The following is a 21,011-nucleotide window of genomic DNA, read 5'->3' on the forward strand; positions in this document are numbered from 1 at the left end:
CACCCATTCTGCCATGCATTTGGTACAGTGGTCTATAAACCTAGTATCATCCAGCTGTACAGTGTGTTGACTGCAGAGTATGAATGGTGGCAGTTGAGAGGCAACTGCAGAAGTACAGATGAAACTCAGAAAATTAGAATATCGTGCAAAAGTCCATTAATTTCAGTAATGCAAATTAAAAGGTGAAACTGATATATGAGACAGACGCATTACATGCAAAGCAAGATAAGTCAAGCCTTAATTTGTTATAATTGTGATGATCATGGCGTACAGCTCATGAAAACCCCAAATCCACAATCTCAGAAAGTTAGAATATTACATGGAACCAAGAAGACAAGGATTGAAGAATAGAACAATATCGGACCTCTGAAAAGTATAAGCATGCCTATGTATTCAGTACTTGGTTTGGGCCCCTTTTGCAGCAATTACTGCCTCAATGCGGCGTGGCATGGATGCTATCTGCCTGTGGCACTGATGAGGTATTATGGAAGACCAGGATGCTTCATTAGCGGCCTTCAGCAATTCTGCATTGTTTTTTCTCATGTCTCTCATCCTTCTCTTGGCAATGCCCCATAGATTCTCTATGGGGTCAGGTCAGGCGAGTTTGCTGGCCAATCAAGCACAGTACACTGTATACTTTTCAGAGGTCCGATATTGTTCTATTCTTCAATCCTTGTCTTCTTGGTTCCATGTAATATTCTAATTTTCTGGGATTGTGGATTTGGGGTTTTCATGAGCTGTACGCCATGATCATCACAATTATAACAAATTAAGGCTTGACTTATCTTGCTTTGCATGTAATGCGTCTGTCTCATATATCAGTTTCACCTTTTAATTTGCATTACTGAAATTAATGGACTTTTGCACGATATTCTAATTTTCTGAGTTTCACCTGTATATGAAGTGTGAACATCCAGCACAGCAGAATCCACATGCATCTTTGGTTCCAGCCTCTCTTGCACATTGATCTTCACCTGGTAGGGCAAGACCTACAACTAGGTTGTGGCCTGATAAGGCTGGTTTCATGAGTAGCCCTACAAACATAGGTTAGAATGTTGTTGAGTTTGGGTTAAAGGTAGATTCCAGTTGGAAGAGGCTGAGGTCTGGACATATATGCCCACTGCTTTAGGTTCTTTCCCCCCAAATTCCTAATACATTTCATGAGTTTAACAAGGCACTGGTTTTTGCACCACAAGCAGCTCATGATGTACATAGGAGTCTAGATGATCACTACCCTCACCTGGTCATCATCCATCTGTTCACAGAACATTTTCTTGCTCCAGATTGTTGCACCCTATTTCTAGGGTGCCATAAGTTGGGTGGAAAGTTGGCTGATTAGTAAAATGATGGCTTCTAGCCAGTGCAAAACTACACCAAAAAAACCCCAGGCTGCAGCCTTTCTAAGACTGCATCACTTTATACTGTAGCGAACACATTTGACTGCTCTCACATGGAAAATGCTCTGCACATAGAAACTAGACACAATGGAGAAAGACTGGCAACAGGGCTAAGATGAGAGAACATTCAAACAGGTTATCAGTTACAGAAGGAAGTGGTGCAGGCCCAGGAGGCTAGCAATTGCTTTTTTATGAATGTGCTGTGCTTTTATGCAGTGCTATTGCTTCTCAACATGGATTAGCCTGCCATGGGGTCCTGCGCTGTCTTCACTGAAGCAGAGCAGTGTTCTCAACCTCTCTTCCTTGGCATACAACCACAAGGGAACTAGTCTATTTATAGAAGCCTTCTGGGAACTTCATTCCAGCTGGGCTTAGAATAACCTCCCTCCCTTCTCCAGGCAGCAGGTGCTGGCTTCCTTCCAGTATGCTCAGTGCTCTTCAAGGGCAAGGAGAGACTTGCCTGAGATCAACTGAGGGCATAGGCAGAATTGGGAGTCTTTTAAACTGAACACACTCTAGGAGTCTACAACAAGGTGAATCTGGAGCTTTTGAGAACTTTCAGTTCAAGCTATATTTGATCGTCAAAAAACCCTGCTCATTTAAGACTAGAGTCAAGACTCATTTTAGCTCAAGCTCCACAAAGCCAGGAAACTTGAATTTAAGGCTCATGCCTTGACAAATGGGCCACATGATCACTAATGTTGTGAAATGTCATATTGTGCTTGCTTGCAACTTGCTCTCCATGGCACCAGCAAAGATGCCCAACCTTTTCTTTGCTACTCACCTTAAGGGGTGAGCACCAAAAGGCGTATTCCTGTGCTCCTTTAATTCTCTGGCCATATGTGGATTCAAGGTCACCTTTATACACAAGTGCTAAATATGAGCAGCCACAGCATTCTCCTAACTACTATTGCTTTTAAATGATTAACACTTTTGAAGGCAGTGTTCATGGTTGACCTTTTTAAAAAAAACCAAATATGAAGACAGGGTAACAATCCTATGGCTGTATCCTTAATGCACATTTATTCAGCAGGGTATTCAGCAAATGGGTATAGAGCCAAGTTGCAGCCCTGCTCCACGCTCAGAGGTAACAAGAGGCCAAATCACTTTCACCTTCCTGCTTGCACTGCAAGTCAGTTTTCCTAGCCTACTATCAGTGCCCCAGAGAAGGTGATCTATCTACCCACCCAGCCACAAAACCATAATGATCAAGGATAGCTATAAAAAGCTCTTAAGGACCAGTCCAGGGTTTTTCTAGTACCTTCGAGATAGAGGGGCATTTTATATCAAGTATGTATACCACACATGGGAGTATGGTGCAAGCAGCTTTTCACTTGGCTGCTGCAAATGCACACTGCCACGTCCATGTGCACCCCTGCAACTTTCCACCTGGAAGCTGTTGCCTTAGGCAGCAAAGGCATACACCTGTTATGCGAGTCTGTCTATCCACTGCCACAAACCTGGCATTCAACATACTCCAGTCAAGCGGCACCCTTCATGAGAGAGGATGCTCTGAAGTGGCAACTGCTTTACACGTCAGAGCTGCAATAGATCAGCCCATCTTCGAAAGGGACAGAAATGTACACAAGTGAAGAATCTTGGAGTTGTGCTACAAATGCAGCCAGTGGTAGTACAAGATCATTCAACTCTAACCAGATCAGGGTATGAAACATGAAGATTAAAAAGGCCAAGTGAGCCACTGTGGCATTGCCCCCCGGGGTTTCCCCTGCCCTGGGGACTTGCAAGTGGCAGTGCCTACTTGCACAGCAATCCTGGCTCTCCTCTCTGATTTTGTGTGCTTCAAGTCTCTTAAGCAAACTGTGGGTCTAGGATAGAGGCAGCTACCAGGAGCAGCCACTAGAGCCCAGTGTATCTACATGCCACCTGAGAAACAGCGACAGACTCTCAGATACTGTAACTTGTTAATAAAAACATTTATTTTGCAGTTTGTACAGAACCACCTGAAGTTTTCAACAAAATGCTGATGCTTCCACAGCCATGTATGCCATGCCTTCAACTTAGATTGGGGTTTTTTTCCTCTCTTTTATTGACGTTAAAGGACAAGGGCGTTTCACACAAACACACAGAGAAAAAACAAACATTGGTAGGAGTGTATGAAGTCCTTTCAAGAGAGGAAAGGAGGCCAGGAGACAGATTCCATTCTTCACTATCACTGCTCTCAATTTGTGGCTACCGTTTCTTTAATAGATATTCCCCAAATGCCACAGCATTAAAGTTAAAATGAGGAGGGTGGGGGGAGATAAGACCCAAAAAAGAGACCGGGGGTGGGGAGGGGGGAGAAAGCACTTGCTTCAGGCACCCTGCCCTCACCCCTTCGAGCCAAACAGGAGGAGACAAGGAGATATTTGTTCCTGGCAGAAGAAGTCCACTGCAAGTCTGTCTTCTGGAACAAAGCACCATCTTACAGAAAGTCAGGGTTTGGGGTGGTATTCACCAGGAAGAGGCTTTTGTGTGCCAATGCAAGTCAGGACGATCAAGTGCTATAGCAGTTGGGGGGGGGGCACAGGGGAGAGAAGAGCACTATTTCCCCTCTGGCATGTAGGCAAAGAGGTTAGCTGTATTGCTTCCCCACCCAACACCAAGTATGACTGGAGCTGCAGTCCCGTCTGCCCTACCTTTAAGGGCACAAATCCAGCTGTTTCACTGTAACAGCAAGAGGAGAATATGCAAAGGAGGGAAAAGAGACTGGGCATCTGGAGGGGAAGGACCTTGCACTCCCTCCCAGCTCCAAAGAGCAAACACTTCAAGTCAACTGACAGAAGGCAGGCATCTCATCTGCCTGGAAGGGAAAGGCGATACAAGTGGGACCAAGCAGCCTGTGATATGACATGATTGTTGGAGGGGCAGAATCCTCTGCTCCTGGCCTGCAAGATGGGGCAATAAAGAAGGAAAGTTTGAGCCAGAAAGCAACACTCTTTCTAGCCTGGGGCATCAGTTCAGGTTGGGAAGAGTTGTCCTGGGCCCTGCACTTAAGAGCTTAAGCTATCTTTAGGAGGTATTAAGGTAATAGGTAGGGGGCAGGGCGGGGAATACAGTATCTAGTTTATCTGAATGTAGCCCATAAATAACCTGAAAATGTGATGGTCAGTGCCTCTAAGGAAGGATCTTTTCAAGGCCCTTTGAACAAAAACAAATTGTGTTGTCTCTACCATTCCTTCAGTCGCCAACCCCGTCACATCCCTTGTTTTAACCAGACTTGGCACCCACAAGCACCATCAGCCCGTCTGTGCTCATGGATTTGGGTCTCTCTAGTGGGAAGCCAAGTGCTCGGCTCCAGATGAGCTGCGACAGGACACCAAGGGCCCGAGAGACCCCAAACAGCACTGTGTAGTAGTTCATCTCCTTCATGCCGTAGTACTGCAGAGAGAGAGAGAGAGAGAGAGAGAGAGAGAGAGAGAGAGGGGCAGGGGTTAGAGGACTGCCAAAGGAGGGAAATGGGCCATGTCATGCCCAACCAGTGAGAATAGCTCTGGTGTGCCCTTTAATTCACAACTACCAGCCCTGCTTGCCTCTTTCGGTGTCCTCCCATTCTTCTGGATTTGCCTCCTTCCACACCTCATAGCTGCTCCAAACATTCCAAGCTGCAAAATACCTCCAGACCCCTCAAAACAGCCCATCTTGCCCAAGGAGCATAAGGCCAATACAAAAAAATGCAACGTGTCTGCCTATGGCACCTTTCAACAAACAGACAAAATACAAGATCATTGAAACATTCATTTTAGAACATTCCGTTTTTCTTTGAAAGTTTCCCTAGCTCCCTTGAAGCCCTGTGGAAGAAGCTGGGAAGACTCACACTTCTTTACGAGTTTTTTAAAGAGGTATCTTGACCCAAATTGTCCACACTGAGGATACACATACAGTGAGGGAAATAAGTATTTGATCCCCTGCTGATTTTGTCCGTTTGCCCTCTGACACAGAAATGACCAGGCTATAATTGGAATGGTAGGTTTATTGTAGCTGTGAGAGACAGAACAACAACAAACAAACCCTCAAAAGCCCAGTGCCCAAAAGTCAGCGATGGATTTGCATTGTAGTGAGGGAAATAAGTATTCCATCCCCTATCAACCAGCAAGATTTCAGGCTCCCAGGTGTCTTTTCACTATATGCAGGTAACGAGCTGAGATGAGGAACACCCTCTGTAAGGGAGTGCTCCTAATCCCAGCTTGTTACAGTACCTGTATAAAAGACACCTGTCCATAGAAGCAAGCAATCACTCAGCTTCCAAACTCACCACCATGCCCAAGACCAAAGAGCTGTCAAAGGATGTCAGGGACAAGGTTGTAGACCTGCACAAGGCTGGACTGGGCTACAAGACTATCGCCAAGCAGCTTGGTGAGAAGGTGACTACAGTTGGCACGATAACTCGCAAATGGAAGAAACACAAAATAACTGTTGATCTCCCTCTGTCTGGGGCTCCATGCAAGATCTCACCTCGTGGAGTTGCAATGATCATGAGAACGGTGACAAAGCAGCCCAGAACTACACGGGGGGAACTTGTCAATGATCTCAGGGCAGCTGGAACCATAGTCACCAAGAAAACAATTGGTAACACACTACGCTGTGAAGGACTGAAATCTTGCAGTGCCCGCAAGGTCCCCCTGCTCAAGGCAGCACATGTACAGGCCCGTCTGCAGTTTGCCAATGCACATCTGAACGATCCAGAGGAGAACTGGGCGAAAGTGTTGTGGTCAGATGAGACCAAAATCAAGCTCTTTGGCATCAACTCAACTCGCCGTGTGTGGAGGAGGAGGAATGCTGCCTATGAGCCCAAGAACACCATCCCCACCATCAAACATGGAGGTGGACACATTATGCTTTGGGGGTGTTTTTCTGCTAAGGGGACAGGACACCTTCACTGCATCGAAGGGACGATGGATGGGACCATGTACTGTCAGATCTTGGGTGAGCACCTCCTTCCCTCAGCCAGGGCATTGAGAATGGGTCGTGGATGGGTATTCCAGCATGACAATGACCCCAAACACACAGCCAAGGCAACAAAGGAGTGGCTCAAGAAGAAGCACATGAAGGTCCCGGAGTGGCCCAGCCAGTCTCCAGACCTTAATCCCATAGAAAATCTGTGGAGGGAACTGATGGTTCGGGTTGCCAAACATCAGCCTCGAAACCTTTCTGACTTGGAGAGGATCTGCAAAGAGGAGCGAGACAACATCCCTCCTGGGTTGTGTGCAAACCTGGTGGCCAACTACAAGAAACGTCTGACCTCTGTGATTGCCAACAAGGGTTTTGCCACCAAGTACTAAGACATCTTTTGTGAAGGGATCGAATACTTATTTCCCTCACTACAATGCAAATCCATCGCTGACTTTTGGGCACTGGGCTTTTGAGGGTTTGTTTGTTGTTGTTCTGTCTCTCACAGCTACAATAAACCTACCATTCCAATTATAGCCTGGTCATTTCTGTGTCAGAGGGCAAACGGACAAAATCAGCAGGGGATCAAATACTTATTTCCCTCACTGTAAAGACTGTCAAATCCAGGTGACTAATATAAGTTGTAGCAACTGCCACTTGGCTAAATGGATTTGAAAAACAGATTAGCACAAATTCATGAAAGATAGGTCTAACAAGAGCAATCCAAGACTACCACCTGAGGAGAACCTCCAAGAAGCATTCCTGGCTCTTTTTGTAGAGCTTTAGTGTGCAGCTGTTTTATTTTAACTAATTACCTGTTGGGTCTTTTTTAGACATTGCACTGAATTTATCATTGGGAAACACCCAAGGGGCTCATTTGGCCACAGGGCAAAACAAGGGCTTAGTATTTTCCTGGACAGTTAAGTGAAACCTAACTACAGATACAATATACCTCAAAACCAGATACTGGGGGGCCACTAGGGAAGGGCATCACCTTCATGCCCAGTTTGAGAGCCCCCTGAGGGCACCTGGTAGGCCACTGTTACAAACAGAGACTGCTAGACTAGATGGACCTGCCTTTGAGCCAGCAAGGCCCCTCTTCTCTACCCACGAAAGCAGCTGCAAGGGCCATCAGTATCCCTGCAACATGGCTTTTTGTTCCCTCCTTGCAAAAAGGTATTAAAAGGTGAGAGGCGATTGCAGGGCTACCAGCTCCTCTGTTTTCTGAATGATTCTCCCACCCCAATGACAGATTCTCAAAGGTTTGGGTGGATCTTTGGTCTCATCCCGATTTTAATGTCAATTCCTGTCAGAGTCAATAAGGAATTTAGCTCTTCCTCCAACAGTATGCCAAAGCGGGGAAATGACTTCTCTAGCAAGCCAGAGGTTGCTGGTTCGAATCTCCGCTGGTATGTTTCAAGACTATGGGAAACACCTATATCAGGCAACAGTGATATAGGAAGATACTGAAAGGCATCATCTCATACTGTGAGGGAGGATGCAATGGTAAACCCCTCCTGTATTCTACCAAAGAAAACCACTGGGCTCTGTGGGCACCAGGACTTGACGTCAACTCGACAGCACACTTTACCTTTTACCAACAGTAAAGTCAGCCTCTGTAAGACATGGTAGCCACCACTAGAGGGAGGCACACCACCACCAACCTGCCTGGGTTCTGTAGATCAGGGTTTTCGAAAGCTGTCCTGCAAATGCTTAACAAGGATTCCATGGCTAGATGATCAGACCTGCCAGACAAGCTGCCTCTCAGGCAGTCCACCCACAATTTCTAATCTTCCCTGACAATGTACAGCTACAGAGAAAGGTTGGGCACAGTCCAGAGCAGGGATTCTCAACGTGTGGATCTCCAGGCGTTACTGGACTTCAACTCCCATAATCCCCAGCCCCTGTGGCCTTTGGTTGGGAATTATGGGAGTTGAAGTCCAATTACAATTGGGGACCTACACGTTGAGAATCCCTGGTCTACAGCACACACTCAGTTGGGTGCAGAGGAAACAGCTAGGCCCAGGAGTCTCTGCATAAACAATGTCTACCTTAGAATATGTTCCCAAATGCCCTACAAGGCACATAAATTCTACAGCCGACTGCTTGATACAGAAGCAATTTCCCGGGAAGAGAAGAAGATTCAACTCCACTGGAGATCTGACCCAGTCTCCTGCTGTTGGGGAATCCAGTTGGGCTCCCTGCCATGGGAGGAGAAAGCTCTGCGGCCACATGGTGGGGAGAAAGGTAGACACTTGACGGAGGACGTGAAAATGGTGGTTCTTGCCCCAAATCTGCCCCCAAGGCAGCTTCTGCCCCACCCCAGAGCAGCCAAGGGAAGGAGAAGCCATTCAGGGCAGACTGCACACCTTGGAACCCAGGGAGAGGGTGGCATAAGTCAGCTGGGGGCCACCACGACACCAGCAGCCCATCTTCCTGAGCTGCAATGGCTTCAGTACTGGAAGTCCACACTCTCGCTGTTCTCTGGCCTCGCTTTGGCTGTAATTGAGCTGTGCAGGCTGCTCATTCACCCGGTCGGGGAGGGAAGTGGCTAACCCCGGTCATTCACCTGGCTGAGAACCTCCTGCCAACTGGGCAAACGAGCAGCCTGCACAGCTCAATCACAGCCAGGGAGCAGCCCAAGGACAGCAGGCTGCCGGCAACGAAACAGCTTCAGCTCATTCGGGACAAGCTACTAGTGCACTAGACGCCACGTTAAAAAGGCACTGGTCTGCTCACAGCAGATCCCATTGCCAAACCGAGCCTGGGGGAGCAATGCTTCAACCAACCTATAGGTTTCAGTATTTGTAAACACATTCATAAAACAACTCTTGTGTTAAACAAGGTAGTGGCCAAGGGCTGATCACGACACCGACATGTCCTGCTCTCGCACCCCAGCAACACAGTTGTGCTGTTAATATCCGATTGGGGTTTTCAGGGGCAGCTGGTAAGTGACTCAATGGCCCTTCCACGTATTCAGGAAACAAAAGCTAAATATCAGAGCAACATCTGCACGGAATTAGGGCAAGAGATGGGTCTGAGCCTTCTGGAATGATCAACTACAGACTCACAGTCAAGTGATTGTAGCAAAACTGTTCTGGCTGACTTCTTCGCTCTCAAGGAGCAGCTGGAATCCTAACTCTCTCTGGCAGGAGAGCACAGCTCAACAGTAGAGCACACGCTTTCCATGCACAGGGTCCCAGGTTCAGCTCCTGGCTCCTCCAGTTAGAACAGGGACGTACAACTTTGGCCCTTCAGCTCTTGGTGGACTACAACCAATCACTTGCAGCCACAGTGGTCAATAGTCAGGAATTATGGGAGCTGTAGTCCACCCTCTGCAGAAGGACCAGAGTTGTGCAGCCCCAAGCTGGAAAGCTCAGGCAGCAGGTGGCAAGGCCTCTGCCCAAGAACTAGGCTAGATGGACCTTCAAAGACAGCTCCAGGCACTTCAGGGCAGAAACAGGCTTGCAGGACCCAGATTGGAGTTTGCCTTTCGCACGGCTTCGGCTCCTCCCCTGCAGCAGTCAGAGAGAGCAGCTCACCTGGAGCAGGACTCCACTATGTGCGTCCACATTGGGCCAAGGATTCTTGGCTTTCCCTTGTTCCAGCAGCACGTTGGGGACAATCTTGTACAGCTGGGCTACCAGCTTGAAGAGTGGATCTTTGGGCAGGTGCTTGAGGGCAAATTCTCTCTGGCAAGTGTACCGGGGGTCAGTCTTCCGCAGCACGGCATGGCCATAGCCAGGAACCACCTGCAAGACAAGAGCAAGAAGCTGTGAGTAGCAACTGGTGCAACGCAGGGGAGCCTGCAAGACCGTGGTTCATTCTCCATTCCAGTTCAATGGCATCCACACTTCTCCAGTGGCTTATCATGGCTGTCTCTACAGCCACTTGGGTCTCTCAGGAAGGAAAGAACAAGCTTTTTTAATATATCAGTGTGAAGTTTCACCATGACATGTCCCTGACAGTGGGTCCCTTTAGATGCTTCCCATAGACTCTTAAGTCTCTTGTACGAGAAGTCTAAAGCTGATAGCCATTGGAATGGCAACTGTTTTCTTGCACAGAGTTGCTGTTCTAATACACACTGGAAGAATTCCAGACAGTATTGATCACAGATGAAACACCACTACAAAGGGGGCAGGGAGGGGAAAGGTTGCATTCCAAGAAAGTGAATGGCTGCATCAGAGCTGCATGGATGCCACAATTGTGGGGGTGGGGGTGGGGGGAGAGGCACATATGTTATTGTGTGCAGCATCCAGCTTCCAGATAATCTCAGAGTGAGGTGCGAGTGTTTTTAAACAGACACAAAGCTAAGTTTATAGCCCATATGGCAGCAAATATCAGCTAGGAAGAACATGGATGATACTTGCTGAGAACCCAGCAGTTGCGGGTGAGTGAGCAGCAGGAGTCAAATAAGATTTCCAGTTGACAAGACTTAGGACTTTCATACTCTATATAGCTCCTTGCCCCTCCTCCAATTAGCAAAACCAGATTACAGAAATGTGCACAAGTTATAGAGGATACAGCTATATATCTGAGGAATACAACTTCCCTTGGTGCAGAATTTTAAAATTCCTAAACACAATCTCCCCAGCCCAAGCTGCTGTTCGTCCGAGTGTATGAGTTGAGTTATTGTGTCACAGTGCCACTTTCCACAAATTGTTTGCCCGCTGGACCCCACCTGTCCCTACCTGGTAAATCTTAATATCGTCTACCAGTCAGATCATAACTTTGAGCAAGAGGTTACCCGCTCCCTTGGGGTTGGGCAGCACCACTCACCCTGCCAGAGTTCAGAGTATTCCAGATGAAATCCCTCAGCTTCTCATCAGACACATCTTCACCCAGCTCCTTCTGCAAGTTCGTCAACCATACCAGCACTTCCTGCAAGAAACGCCATGAAAATTGCTGATTACATAAAAGAACAGGGAGAGCTCCCCAAATCCTCTACCCACAAACTGAAGGGTTGCTAGCAGCTCTCACCTGATTCGCAAGCCCATGAAGGGGCCCAGCCAGACCGTTCATGGCTGCAGCAAAAGCCAGGTAAGGGTCTGAGAGGGCACTGCCCACTAGATGGCTGGTGTGGGCACTGACATTCCCACCCTCGTGATCACTGCAGAAAGAGGAGGAAGAGGATATCAGCAGAGAACAGGCACACCTCTAGCTGTATACAGTGGAGCTGAAACCTCAGGCTTGCCACTGGCCAATTATCGTTTCATTGAGAACCTGAATGACAATTCCACCAAACCGCAAGAAAAGCCCAAATATTATACATTACAATGAATTCATTCCATGACCCAAGCCAGTATTTAAAGACTACCCCAATCAGTTGGTATTATTATGCTTTGGCTTTTAATGGACTACATTCAGTCATTAAAGTTCAGTTTGGTTATCAAATAATGGGATTTGATATTAGTTCCCAAAACATTTTTTAACCACCTCAACTGACATCTCATCACCATTGTATGCACACAAAGCTGGGCACAAATTAATATGGACACTAAATTAACTGGGTCTGGACATTCATATGCAAGCCTGAAAGATCCTCCTCCCCACCTCAGGTCACCAGAGGCAACAGCCCCTGGGAACTGGAGTCAGAGTTTCTGGAGGCTCCCGATCATGCACACACAACTGACCTGTGAATGGTGAGGTAGAGCCGCATGAGTTCAATGAATTCAGGGTCACTGTAGCCCAACATATTGGTGAAGTTGTGTGACCAATCTAAGGCAGGGTCAATGGCGCCAATGCTGCTGCCCTCACGGTACAGGTTACGGTAGATCTTTGCAGCTATACAGGGCAGCTTGGCAATCAAGTCCATAGAATCCTCATAGATAAACTGCAAGATAAGGCCAGAAGCAGGGAGGCAGAGGTCAGGAACCCACGCACAAGAGTCTTCTGACTACAATCCCTTTCTGACCGTAGTAGGAGACTTGTCAATTGGCCACAAGGGCAACCATTAATACCAAGGCTGCAGAGACTTGTGTGTCAACTTCCAGAGGATTATTTCCATTTCACCGGCATGTACAGTAACACCGCACAGTCTCCCAATAGCCTTTGTACAGAATGAACTATCTGAACATATTTCTAGCCCTCATGGTTGAGAAGAGTCATGCAAGGCTAGCACCTCTTGCAGGCTCAGAAGCCAAAGCATATTTGAGGTGCAGGGGTCAGGGCTTCCTCCAGGTGCCCATAACTAGGAGGGCCGGCATCAAGTGCACCACACACTCACACTCCGCTTCCATTCAAAAAGATGTTTGCTTGAAAAGTTCCATCAAGCCGTAAGCCATCACCCTTGCACAATATGAGCAAGCACCATGCAGGGGCAGATGTCCCATTGGGCAACAGTGTTCTCAAACCATTTCTCCAGACACCAAAATGGGTATCTAGAATTTAAGGGCTGGTTCATGTGTTACTTCTAAAGTGTGGCTCCTGCTGCAAAAACGACACTCGCATGGCTGGGCTTCAAGTCACAGCAGTAATGTATGCGAGTGCAACATGCCAAGTGTTGCCTGGTTACTTATTATGCCAGCAGCCCTGGTGGGAATTACAAATTGAATTAACCATGCAACTCAGGCAGTCCAAATGATGCAGCATCCTGATCATTCAAGAGGCGTTTTATGGCAGCAGCAATGTTTTAGCTGGAATCAGGTCTGTCTTCTCTTGTTCTCTGCCCACAGGCTTTATAAATGGGAGGCAGGGATGAAAGAAGGGCCCCCACTTAAGACAGAACAATTATGGAGCATGGGAGAGTTGGGTAGCTGTGGATAAGGTAGCATTAAAGGGCAGCTGGGGTGGTTTGGGAAAGACTTTGTGGGGCTTGATATCTCAGGACATATTTCAAGCTAGTAGCAAGACCAAGAGGGGGAGCTGATCCAGGAAGCATGGCAAAAGCCATGGAGCAGGGAGTGGAAGACAGATGGCCGACAGTACATTCCTTCCGGTAAAAAGAGACGGCATTCAAGTCAAGGAGCAGTTTCAAACAGCCCTAGCCTTCTCTGTGATGTGCTGGCTTTCCACATGCAGGGAGAGTTTGAGTATTCAAACAAGCAACCCACCACCCACATCCTGAGGTAGTACTGTCTGAGAAACATGGGCTGAGCTGTTTTGAATTGACCAGAGCGGAATATATGGCAGGAGGAGAAAAGAAAAGAAGAAGAACTAGGTACAGAAGAAGTGATGCTGTTAAGACTAAGAGGTCATCACACTGTGGACATTTATTGTTATCCAAAACAAGTTTTTGTCAAAGATATTGTTAATTCTGTGAAGAACTCCAATGCTGTAATCATAATTATGCTCAGGGAATAATTATGTTTATATTTCGTCAGGAGTCTAAAAAAAACACTGTGGGAGGGATGAAGAAGATTGGAAGCTAGGTAGCAGCTACTCAGGTTTACAAATTTGTACTTCTGCAAATGAGGTGGCACATCTCAGCAACACATTTTAATTCCAGGAACTTGGTATTTTAAGCACACACACATTCTAAAAACAGAACCGGGGGGGGGGGGGGGGCTGACCCCAGGATTCCCGAGTGCCACTTTTGCACTTCCATTGACAATTTCACACAGTATACCCTCAGCTTCAGGGCACAGGCTAAGCAGGGCCTGAACAGGTGTTGGCTACTGGACAACTGCAGCAGAAAAACCACCACCCCTCTTTCACCTCATCCCTGATTCCAGACAAAAGGGACAGAGACTAAGTCTCTCTTTGCTTCAGTGTCTCTGGATGAGGGTGCACACACACACAAACAGGTCAGACCAGAAGCATATGAACAAAGGCAGTTGCAGGGTTGGATTCTACATGCCAATGGCCAAGGTCACATACAAAGTTGATGTGACTGTCATGAAAAATGGAGCTAAGCGGGCTGGTGTGCTCCCAAGCTGGAGAGAAAAGGCTGAACCCAGACTTGGCAAGGTTGACAGGCCAGACGTTTCTTTCCATCACAGCTGCCACCTCTGCGTACAGCAGGGAAGGGTCTTGCCCAGAGTCCCAATCCAGACAGTTTCACTATTAGTCAATCAGATCTAGGATGAAGGGTGCAATACAGGCAGAAGCTTCAGACAGGCTTATTCTAGCTCCTGTTCATTTACCAGGAATTGCTCAGGCATTCAGGATTTTCTTCTTGCAAGGCGCAGCACCATCTAGAGCTGACATCAGAACTAACTACCTTTTCAATGCTCTTCAAAGCTTCACCACTAGACAGCCCACATCAGATGCTACTTGTGAGCCCTTTGGGGACAGGGATCCATCTTATTTATTTATTATTTCTCTATGTAAAGTGCCCTGAGCCATTTTTGGAAGGGCGGTATAGAAATCAAATTACTACTACTACTACTACTACTACTACTACTACTACTACTACAGCGCTGCCAGCAGCTTGAAAGTTCCTCTCGCATCCCGCTCCCCACCCCACTCTATTCCCACTTACCTCCCAGAACTTGGTCCGGCTGATTCCCTCCGAGTAGGCGCGGGCAAAGCTGCTCTCGCTGTTGAGGGCAGTGACAGCGGCGCTGAGTTGTGACATGGGGTGAAGGTTAGTGGGGAAATTGTCAAGCATTGTCACCACATGGGAAGGCAGTGCTGCTCTCTTGGCCCACTCTCGCGAGACCCAGTTCACCTGAAAAAGAGAAAGCACAACACATGGCTTTAGCAATGAATGCTAATGGGAACTAATTGCACATAGCTTTTTCTAGCCCTTCTGCTCTACAGATGGCTCAGTGTTTTTCCAGCCTGGTTGTAGATAGGAAAGTTTTGGGAGGCCTGAACAATTAAAAGAAGATGCAGAAGGCTGTAAATATAAACTGCAGACTTCCAAGCCAGGCCTACAAGTCAGAAGCTATACTAAGAATAAATCGAATCAATCAATCAATCAATCGAGAATCCAAGGCATTGCATGGTATGCCAGAATATGGGCAATCACATCAGTGGGGTGGGCAGATTTACACAATTAAGAACAGCTAAAAGTAATAATAAAAGGTGGATAGATTCTTTAATATATGGTTTAACTTTATTAGTCATGTTAATAATGCACAAAGATGGCCCAAGACCACCTTCTAGTCAAAGCTCCTTCTGGCATTGGGATCTGTAGATCACTACACTGAGACTATATTCTGATTTTCTACTGATGGCACTCAAAACAAAAGATACATACGTTAATTCATTTGTCTATATTAACCTATTGGGTCCACTAATGGTAAATAATGACAGGTCTCTCAATTGGATAGCCTTGTGACTGGAATGCTCTACATTCAGCATTAGACTTGCTTGTAATGAGGTTATTTTTTGTTATAACGTTATGGAAAATCATCAATGAAAATATTTTGAAGATAACCCAAGGAATTATGTACCGATCTTAAAAAGTGGTATCCAAATTTTGCAAACAGCCAGGATACTCTTGATCCTTGACAGGTTTTTTACCTGTTCTTGTGAGGGGATCTCTCCAGTCACCAGCAACCAGAACAGTCCTTCAGGTAGGGGCTCTGCACCTCCAGGGCCTTTGGGCAGCAGCTTCTGGCACTCAGGAATGCTGTACCCACGAAAACGGATGCCCTAGGAACAAGGCAACAACAACATCAACAACAAAACCATGAGGTTTCACATCTCAATGGGCAGGCCACACAGATAGTGGCTATTTCAGGTTCAGGCCTCCTTACCTCATCAGGGTCCAAAACAGAGGTCTCATATATTAACCCTTTCATACCTCTCATGCCGCCATAGATCTGGGGACAAGAAATAGATAAGCAATTATTGTTTAAAGGTGACAGCAGGATGGGCTTCCTCAACAACTGAAGAGACCCCTCTCAAATGCACACAGCAGAACAATCCCTGCCCCATCCCTTTGAAATAGGCTACTCAGTTACACCCATCCAGGGTTGTAGATATTCTGCACATACATACACACACACACACACACACACACACACACACACACACACCACACCCCAAATCCAAGATTTAATATCAAGAAAACTCAAAATTGCATAGTAATGCTTCACCTTACATTTCCGGTACAAAACATACAGTTTGTGCGATCATCATATGCACCACTTTCTTCCTTGGTAGGTACAGGCAGTATTCACACACTAGGCTTCCAATTCAGTATATCTCTGGTTTGCATAGTACTCTAAGCATTTTAGAGTCCTTATGTTACCCAAAGAGCTACTGCTAGGGGTCGTGCAGTTACGTCAGTCCAACACACATGCCAAACCCAATATGTCCTCTGTCAGGCATTACTGGAATTTCAGACACAACAGCAGGAACCCCAACAGTCAGAACCTCCAACTGAGCTCCATCCACACGGTTGTGTCTGAACTTCTCAGAGTTCCGACATTCCTGTTGGACCCCAGTTAAATGATCAACAAGGAAGCTCCTCTCAGCTGAGAGGCACTGTGCTAGTAGATCGAGTTTCAGATGCAACACAACTTAACTCCACAATTTGGTGGGAGGAGGGGAAGGGGCCCTGTCAGCCCTCCTAAAAAAATTTCTGTTGGGTCAGAGCTGACATTTTTTAGGCTGTACAGGTCTAGCGATTGCATATTTGTCACCTCCTTCAGCACTCCAGAGAGACCAGGCAGTATAGCAGGAAATCTCTTAAACCAAGTTCACTTTAACTAAAAATCCTTCCCATTTCACTAGCTCCCTTGTCTAGAAGAGTGGCCTCAATCAAGCTGAAGAACAAAGTCCTTTTCAACAAGTGTTGAGACTCCTCTTTCCAGCTGGCACCCAGAGAGCCTTGCTACTGTGCAGAAAAGCTGTGGTTAGATCTCGAAGGAAACACATCACAAGCAATTAACTAGATGACCCGATTTGGAAGTGAAACAGGAGATGCTCAACACAGCTTTGGGGCTGGCACAACTAAGAAGCCCATTTGGCATCTACAGACTAGATAAAGACTTCCATTGAAGAAAGAATCTGTTATGAGATTGCACTGCTGAAAGGCAAGTGGACCTCTCCTTAGCAAGTGCCATGAAATCTTACTTTTATTCCATTAGGCAGCTACCTTGCAGGTGGATAGGAATCACGTCCCTCACACTCACCCAGAAGGGCAGCACCAGCTACAATGTACCACAGCTTTGAAGCTAATATTTTGCACTTCACTAAAATTTAGTAGTTTGTCAATGCTTATGTACATCTTTGCCATGGGCACTTTGAATAGAGGGCCAGAACATTACTTGCCTAGGACAACCTTAACCATTCCTAGACAACTGGCTCTGTAAGCCTGGAAAATAAACCATAAGTGAGCATACCCAATGCAGAGTGATAAGCAAACTTCCTACAGGAAGTTTGGGATTCATGAGTTGGGATGGGGCATTCGATCCGATGCCTGTGATAAGCAGAAAAGGATATGGCTGCATTCTTGCCTGGAAGGATCACAGTCTGAACAGTATGGCAAGTTTTTAGAAGACAGGGGTCTCTAAACCAATAAATCAACAATCTCAGTCAGCAACATCAACTAGGCAGATGATCTACTACAGTACCAAGTACAAATCACAAGGATCAAGGCTGTGTGCATGTGTGCCACAGTTCCAGCAGAACATAAGAACAGCCCTGCTGGATCAGGCCGAAGGCCCACCTAGTCCAGCATCCTGTTTCACACAGTGGCCCACCAGATGCCACTGGAAGCCTACAGGCAGGAGTTGAGGGCATGCCCTCCCTCCTGCTGTTACTCCCTTGCAACTGGTACTCAGAGGCATCTTGCCAGGATGTGGCAATAGACACAGAATTCAGCTTCTCAGCTGCTGGGTGAGGACATCTCATGCGGGTTATCCTCCCTGCACGCTCCAGAGGGCAGGATAAACCAGTCAGGCAAAGCCTTTAAGAGGCAGAAGAGGATAGCCCCTCCCAGTTCTATTTGCCCTGCTAGCTCCAGAGAAGGTAGTTTTAGTTAAAATGAAACCCGTTTATAGCCTTTATGGCTGCAGAAAAGTTCTTGAAAGCATGTGGGCAATGCCAGAAGAAATATCTTGCCAATGAACTGCTAAATATTATCAGTGGGTAACCAAAGATAGGATTGTCCTTTTCTTGCTTCTCTTGACTATCAAACCAGAAAGATACACAGTGGGAAAGGTTATGCAAAAAACAGCACCTGCCGGAGCGAGACAAGGCAAAGCCTGAAGCCTGAGGGGACTGCCCCTCCCTCCTGTTGCAGAAGGAAAGCTCTCTGATTGGCCCTGTCTCGGAGCAGGAGGTCGTGGCAACCCATGATGCTCTCGGATGCCATCGTCTTCTGAGGGAGAATTACATCATTTAAGAATTTAGACTGCTCGAATGCAGTATTCATTCATATCTATATCCATCCATCTGAGGGTACTAACAGCTCTGCCTAGGACCAATATACCAGCAGGCTCCATGCTCACCATGCTCCAATTCAAATTCAGAAGGCTAGTAAACATAAGAGCTCAACAATAGGTAGTCAATGACTTTCAGAAGACTAGAAGACTATATGGACCTTCTTTACTGAAATCTATTCATTAATTTAGTCCAGTGCCATCGGCTCAGAGGGACAACATTTCTCTAAGGACCCAGGGCAAAGGTAATTCTTCACACTGCTTCTCAAGAGCTGGTCTTGTGGTAGCAAGCACAAATTGTCCCCTTTGTTAAGCAGGGTTTGGCCTGGTTTGCATTTGAATGGGAGACTGTGTGTTTGCACAGTAAGAGATTCCCCTTAGGGGATGGGGCCACTCTGGGAAGAGCACCTGCATGCTTGCATGCAGAAGGTTCCAAGTTCCCTCCGTGGCATCTCCAAGACAGGGCTGAGAGAGAGACTCCTGCCTGCAACCCTGGAGAAGCCGCTGTCAGTCTGTGTAGACAATACTATGGTCTGACTCAGTATATGGTAGCTTCCTATGTTCCTTTATTCTCAAGGGCTGAGTTCGTTACTCATGAAGTCTACTGCTGAACTATGGCCCCTTTTCTTGTGTAAATTTTTAAAAATATACTTTGATGTCACATGCTAATGGATGAACTTAAGCAGCCACAAAGGACAACTCTGGAAAAGGGAGTCGGGCTCAAGGTCTTGCTTTACAACCTCTCTCAAGGCATTTTCCCCGATGATAAAATGCTAAATGCCAAAAGCTAGCACTGAACAGAGGCTTTTTAACTATTTCTTAAGCCTGGCAGCAGTCTGCAGGTGAAGGTGTAACCTCCTGCACGATGCAGCAGCTGGGACATTTACATGGATGTACCCTTAAGCCCTGCCAACCCACCATCAGAACTCACCATATCCACAGTGATTTGACCAATGACTGTGCTGCCATATTGTTGCCTGAAGCTTTTAAGTCTTGCTTGTTCCTTAGGTATCATGCTTGCAAGAACATCTTTCAGATTCTGGAAACAAAAAGATAAAGTACAATCTTGTACAAAATGCAACCATAAAGTTAATGCCCATAACACAGCCCTGAAAAAGGTGGGGGGTGGGAAGAGAGAGACAGAGCGAGTCACTTTAGAATGGATTGGATTATCTCAAGTACAAATGAAAGAAAAACAAAATACTGGCCATCCTATATTGTATGGGCATTTTACTATAGCCCTGGAGCAGCTGTGGGGATAGCCAAGAATGTGAGACAGCCAAATTCCATCTTCCCTGCACAAAATAAATGAACTGCTTACCGTGGAAGCACTGGCATGTCTGGCTGCAAAAATGATACATGATGCATTCTGCAAAGAGAGAGACACACACATTTTAAGCATTGGCTTTACAGTGGCAAACACCGCCACCCCCACATGTATCTCAAGCAGACATTTCCCCCAGTAATATTTCACATAATTTGATGTCTGTTTTGTAGGAGCACCTCAGCTCCTCAATAAAAGCTGACTCAATGACATCCTGCCATAATGAGTCATCAGTATTTTCACAGCACACTGCACTAGGGGAGGGTGTTTGGAGAATTGTCCCAGAACTAAAATCCTCAAAGCGGTGTGTCTGCTCAGAAAACACACATGTCGTGCAGTTTAAATCTTTAGTTGGCGCAGGAAGAGGTTTTCTGCCACCTGAATAACTGATCAGGCTAGAGGTGCCGAGACAGGAGTGTTGTGCCGGAGCAACTTAAACACAAAATTATTTAAACACAAAGATCCATTTTTCTTCCATCCAAGCTTTGGTGGACACTTGAGGAAAAGGATCATTTTGCCCCTTCCAATCATATCCAGCACACACACAGAGCTCTCACTCTGTACTGTTCACTGATTTAATATCCACAGGTAGGCCTTCTAATGCAGGAAGCCTGCTGTCAGCTGCGCAAGAGTTTTGGTCAGGATCCCAACCAGCCACGTGCTCATCATGAGTCACTCCCACCAGGGAAAGAAGTGTACTACAATTTCACAGTCCAGCAATCTTGCTGGTTTAGCAGCACTGGATATTCTGCAAGCGGCAGAGTCCCAGCCATTGAGAGTCTGTTAGCATTAATATTTGCACGGTTGCAGTCTTATTCCAGGCTTATTTTGAAATACACAGTAGTAGGCATCAGACTGACTCAAGTTTAACAGAACACTATGAGGTTACAATAATGTTGTACAAAAGGCGCTAATGCTGTTAAGCCGCTGACAGCCCAGGAAGCTAACCATTAACCCCTGGGAATTCATCCCAATGCCAACCTACCTGAAAACGCTCCCAGTTTACACACAGAGCTCTATGCATTCTGTTCCACAACTATACAGAAATCAGTTATACAAACGAAGGAAACCAATACTAGTTTGCTTATCTGCATAACTTAAAAGAGGCCAGCAAACCAAGAT

At 46.5% G+C, this 21,011-nt stretch overlaps 1 protein-coding gene across 2 annotated transcripts in view; it reads right to left on the reverse strand.

The window, feature by feature from the left end:
• Nucleotides 1-3,314: 3,314 nt before the first annotated feature.
• The window catches only part of CS (citrate synthase), a 47,891-nt gene continuing 30,194 nt past the window's right edge, over nt 3,315-21,011 (reverse strand). For both annotated transcript variants that reach the window (XM_053298911.1, XM_053298910.1), the window contains exons 2-11: nt 19,887-19,934; nt 19,497-19,604; nt 15,932-15,997; nt 15,696-15,827; nt 14,707-14,895; nt 11,918-12,117; nt 11,265-11,394; nt 11,064-11,165; nt 9,827-10,036; nt 3,315-4,775 (exon numbers count right to left, since the gene is read on the reverse strand). In XM_053298911.1, coding sequence (XP_053154886.1) covers nt 4,605-4,775; nt 9,827-10,036; nt 11,064-11,165; nt 11,265-11,394; nt 11,918-12,117; nt 14,707-14,895; nt 15,696-15,827; nt 15,932-15,997; nt 19,497-19,604; nt 19,887-19,934 — 1,356 coding nt within the window. In that variant the 3' untranslated portion in view covers nt 3,315-4,604. The remainder of the gene's footprint in view (nt 4,776-9,826; nt 10,037-11,063; nt 11,166-11,264; nt 11,395-11,917; nt 12,118-14,706; nt 14,896-15,695; nt 15,828-15,931; nt 15,998-19,496; nt 19,605-19,886; nt 19,935-21,011) is intronic.

Source organism: Hemicordylus capensis, chromosome 2 (genome assembly GCF_027244095.1).
Source record: "Hemicordylus capensis ecotype Gifberg chromosome 2, rHemCap1.1.pri, whole genome shotgun sequence".
Classification (NCBI taxonomy): domain Eukaryota; kingdom Metazoa; phylum Chordata; class Lepidosauria; order Squamata; family Cordylidae; genus Hemicordylus; species Hemicordylus capensis.